Genomic DNA, 5137 nt, shown 5'->3' on the forward strand with positions numbered 1-5137 from the left:
TTCCTTCCCTCTCTGCCCATCTACTCAGCTGTTGCTCAAGAATGGATGCATACAACCGTGCCAGTGTGTGCCCGATCATAATAGTGCGATAATTCCCAGGCTCCATGGGGTCTCCTGATTTGAAGATAGGTACGATCGTAGAGTGTCCAATAAGCCCTCACACATGGCACGGTTAAACAAACTGCTAGAAGCTCTGCTAGTAGGTCTTTGGCATGCATGAAATGCTCAGCTACTAGGCCCTCATGATCATATGCTCTCCCAGTCTTCATCCTGTCAATAGCTTTCTTCACCATCTCATTGGTGAAAAAGACACACGTATGTGGGCATGGGTCGGGGGGGGGGGGGGGCGGCTATTCAGGTACTGTGTACAGAGATGATGCGTACTGACCCCAGGTCTCTGTGGAGGAAATAGCAAGGGGGGGGGGGGGGGGGGGGGGGGGGACTGCTCATGAGAGAGAGAGAGATGCTAGCGTGATCAATTGGATAGAAGAAGTATATATACCTGGAAGCAGAAATCAGAATTATCCTGAAGCTTTTCATCATGCTTGAAAGTCACCATAAGAGACTTGTCGCAATCGATCTGTACCAAAACTTTGTTTTAGTCTGGGGTAGAATGTCCTCCCTCTCTCCCTATCTGTGCAGGCTCATACACTTTAAGAACAAAAAAACTTACAGCAGGGAGGTCACGTCAGTTAGCGTACCCCTGTGGAAGTTTCCCACGTATTCTTGAACTTGAAGGCCTGTATTGCAGAGTTTTGTCAAAGAATGATCGTAGAAAATAATACATAACCAAAAGATAGTCCTATATGTACCTGACTACAGCGAACACGCATCACAGCCTCCATGCCTTGGGGCCTTGTGAGGTTCCACCGAAGATCATTGTAAAGCTTTGCAGAGTCTGAGGTAGCCGAGAAAGGATGGTAGTAGTAAATCTGCCATAAAACATTTAACCATCAAAAACTAGTATTATCTTAAGAGGCTAATCTTTTGCTAAACTGAGAAAAGGCTACCTGCCCACCAGTTGTACCCGGACAACCGCAAGTGAGGCTACATCTACATACTCTTGTGTTGTTAAAAATAAGTCACAGCAAACCTGACATTTGGAAACAGAAAGCATGCAAGGATGATAACTGTTCGTCCAGAGATGCACAATATAGAAATCATTCAAGGATGATATCCTCATTAATTGTTTATATAAAGAAGAAAATCATACCTGAAGTTCTGCAAGTTCAACTGCAAGTGTTTTCAATGTCTTGTCAATAGGCTGCAATAATTTGTTAAGGTCCTGCAAAACACATGGTATACTTTTTAGCCTATCCAAAGCTCCTACTAACATTTGTAATCCCTGTCTGCATCAATTTCTATGCCATTGCTCCCAAACAAAATAAACGTTATAGAGGTGACCCCTGTACACTTACAAAGGCATATCTTACTTGTACTCTTATCTGAAATCTCCAGTACAAGCTAGGCAAAGAATAAATGCGGTGCTGCTGCACCCATTGCATGAAGCATATTAGACTCAGCATTATCCTCCAATATACTTAGGGGGGTATCAACTGGCAGTTCAAGGCCACCAATTCTTTCTATTAAGTGCTCTAGCTCCATGTGTCTCGATTTTATCCCATTTCTTTCGTTGTAAGCTTCTTCAAGTTCTCTTAAGTTGCAGTCACAAAAGATGTGACCATAGTTACCCGGAACGGGAAAGCGAAATAGCGAAATAGCATGCATAAAATGCCATTCCCTGTTTCAGATACTAACGTCTGAAACACAGAACGGGAAATTGGGATGGGAAAGGGGAACGGGGACCTGAAAATGGCCATTCCCTGTAACTATGGATGTGGCGTGTCTCTTTTTACAGATATTCTTGTCCACAGTCCTTGTAGCATGGAAGCTGGTTACAGTGCAAGGTAAACCATACACATTATTTCTCCTGAAAATTTTAAAAAGCATGGATAAACCAGAGCTTCATTGAGTAAGCTATGCCATTTGTAACCTAGGTGGGGGTTGGGAGTATTCAAGAATCCAGGAGTATGGTGGATTTAATGTGATGGTGTTATTTGTCAATTTTCAGTGTAGGGTTTCGAGAAGGTCATGTTTGGTTTGTATTGTGTAATAGACTTGGACACTCCAAGCTAAAGATTTACTGCAACATACGGGAAAAACTGCAAATAACTGAGCAAAACTTGAATAGAGACACGGGAAGAGAAGAGTCCACGTGGCCCAGCAAAGTTCCGCGCCCAGGTGCACTGGCCCCATAGATTGACGCCCCTTCTCAGGATTTCTTTATTTTATTAAGGTACAATGTTGGAGGGTCCTCCTCTCTCAGTACTCCCAAGCCAATTTGAGAAGAGGTGAGGCCCTGGGCACACTTGTAAAGGCCCTTAGGCTATCGCAAAAGCGATTACATGAAAAGCTACACTTCTAAAAACAATACGGCTAAAATCTGGTGCCCCAAAAGCCTCAGTGCAAATTGCGGAAATCCATACGACTGCCACGTCATCAACCAACGCAAATCACAAAAATCCATACAGCTGCCAAGTCATCAGCCTCTATGCAATTTTGACGATTCTCCTTTCTTTTAAGGGTTCTCAACCCCTCGGCCAAACTTTGAGAAGTTGGTAGGCTTAAAGTTTTAAAACCTAACCCTATTTATCTTTTGGGCCACTCAGCCAGAATCTATAAGTGGGTAAAAACGTCTTATGCTTCTTCCGTACGGTTTAGGCCCCTCGCTTGCCCATTAGGCCATGCCATATCATCAATTTGTGACATACCCCCCTCTTGAAAGAAATGTAATCGCCCTCGATTACGCCTACAAAACAGAAATGACAAAAACTAGTTTAGTAGACACTGACTCTAAGTATCGATGTACTAGACCCACACATATCGAGCATGTGCACAAAGACGACAGTCACTGACCATTCACATCAATATCCCCCCTCCAAATCTTAGATGAGAAGCATGATCATTGTCATTTAGCAATCATATCCAGACCACACTAATCTATTCACGAATGTCTTAATTTACTAAATCTCGTTCCTACCACATTCACATCACCCCTCTGGTGATTAAGATAAATACTGCAGTTATTTCATCTTTCCAACATGTACTCAAACAATACACACATGAAAGAGCACATGTAACATATTCATTTTAGGATTTAATTTCAAATTTACATCTGTACATAAACATTCAACGAAATACTTTCAATATCCCCGAAATCTCAAAACTTTATTCCCATCGAGGTAATATGTGACAAGGGAGTAGAGTGACTCCCCTCTTGTGCAGCCCCCACTGCACCCGATCCAACCTGCTGATTTATCGGTAACTTTTGGAATAGACGGTGCTAAACCAAAGCCTCTAGATAAATTTCTGGTGTTTGAGGAGTATTTGCTGAGTCATCCTCCTCCATCCACTTGGCATCCAGAGCCAGATAGTTCCTCATCTTGACCAAATACCGCCGTGTCAGCTTCCCTTTCTGTCACGTGACACATCCCAACCCTGTGTGTCCCTGGACAAGCTACACCACAGCAGGCTTCAGTCAGTTCAGTCAAGTCTAGATTAGCAATGATCTGGCACTTTTGTGAGTCTATTCGTAGACCGTGCATGCCCAGTCACTTAGCATAGATGCATATCCTCCGGTTGCACACAGCATGATCATCAGAATTCCCATCAGAATCCATTAGCATCAATTAGGGGAATTTTCTAGTGCATTTAGCCTATTTTCCTATTTATTGGTATTTTCACTTATTATTTTTAAGTGACTTTCCAACAAAAGTAGGTAGGGCAATTTTGCTCAGATAATATATAAGCAAACCCAAGTTAGCACTTTCTGGCAGAAGAGGCAGCAGGAGCTTCCAGCTCAACAGGCAACTTCTCAGGAGTTACCCCCGCAGCACCATCGCAAGCACATCCCGCTTCTTCAACGTTTTCCACAGCATCAGCCCCGCCATTGGAGTTCCCCCCTTCTGGCGCTAGTTCCCCAGCAAGTCAGCCCCGTCCTTGGCGTTTTCCGCGACCAACTCACCTCAGCCCCTGGCGATTTTATCCCTGCATGCTCAGCATTTTTGCAGCCAATCACTAACGCTACGCAACCAGCAAGACATCAGCGATTTCAGCCTTAAGTGCCAGCGTTTTGGAATCACAGGAACTCAGCAATTCAGCGTTTTGTTAGCATGGGAAACAATGCTGAACCAGCGTTTTTCAGCATGCAACAATAGCACCAGAAACGCAGCCTTATGGTAACAGAACATCAGCATTGTTGTCTTCAGCATCAACCTCGGCACACCCATTGTTTTCAGCCATAGGGACAGCAGTACCACAGTCATTTTCAGCCCTGAAACAGTCCAAGAAATTCAGCATAAAGAAGATCACAGATTTCAGCCTCAGTCGCGGTCGTCGTCATCGGCATAGTCCAACTTGCATCAGTCCATTGCATACGCATTGTACACCTTTGTGCAATCAAAGTAGACCACTCTCGCCGACGAGAGTGGGGCCTTCGGAGGAGGGTTTTACAACCTCTCGGTGTCGTATCTCTTCTCTCTCCTTCTCTCAATCTCATTCACTTGCACGCACAATATCCACTCTTTGTTCGTGATCACAGCACTCTACAAGACGGAAGGCTCTCTCCTTCCCTAAGAATTAAAAGGAACCTTGAGCAATAAGGATCACTAATCTTGAGAAAATACAACATTCATTCCGCTGCACCTTACATTGGTATCAGAGCTTTGGAAGTGTTCTGCATTACTCAAGAAAAGAACCACAAGAATTTTTTTTGCTTGTTGTGATCGCACGAACCCAAGTTTACTTGGGCATGGCGATTCCTAATCGTGGTTTGTTGAAGAGTGACAGGAATCCCAAGAAAGAAGGGCTTGTCCAACCTCCCCTTGTGTCTCTTTTCACTCATTGAGAGCGAACCGTGCACTTGGCGGCGGGCCAATCAACGTGAGGTGGGAAAAAGCAACCTTGGTGTGAGCGCAAGGCCGCCAAGGGGTGCGCCCACAGAAACGGGTAGAACTCGAGTGAAGAGAAGATCCTTCTCCAACGTGATTTGCAAGCGAAAGAACACCTCAAGAACCCCAAGAACCCAAGACCTTCAAGACTCCAAAACCTCAAGACCCGAGAACCTTAAGAACCTTAG

At 44.4% G+C, this 5137-nt stretch overlaps 1 protein-coding gene across 1 annotated transcript in view; it reads right to left on the bottom strand.

Annotated features, from left to right (window-relative positions):
• Nucleotides 1-811: 811 nt before the first annotated feature.
• Nucleotides 812-5137, bottom strand: part of LOC147417107 (uncharacterized) — an 81778-nt gene continuing 77452 nt past the window's right edge. The window contains exons 12-15 of the mRNA XM_086507801.1: nt 1419-1490; nt 1214-1285; nt 1011-1093; nt 812-932 (exon numbers count right to left, since the gene is read on the bottom strand). Coding sequence (XP_086363927.1) covers nt 833-932; nt 1011-1093; nt 1214-1285; nt 1419-1490 — 327 coding nt within the window. The 3' untranslated portion in view covers nt 812-832. The remainder of the gene's footprint in view (nt 933-1010; nt 1094-1213; nt 1286-1418; nt 1491-5137) is intronic.

The sequence above is a fragment of the Adiantum capillus-veneris genome, unplaced genomic scaffold (genome assembly GCF_014529385.1).
Source record: "Adiantum capillus-veneris isolate H3 unplaced genomic scaffold, ASM1452938v2 Hic_scaffold_325, whole genome shotgun sequence".
NCBI lineage: Eukaryota > Viridiplantae > Streptophyta > Polypodiopsida > Polypodiales > Pteridaceae > Adiantum > Adiantum capillus-veneris.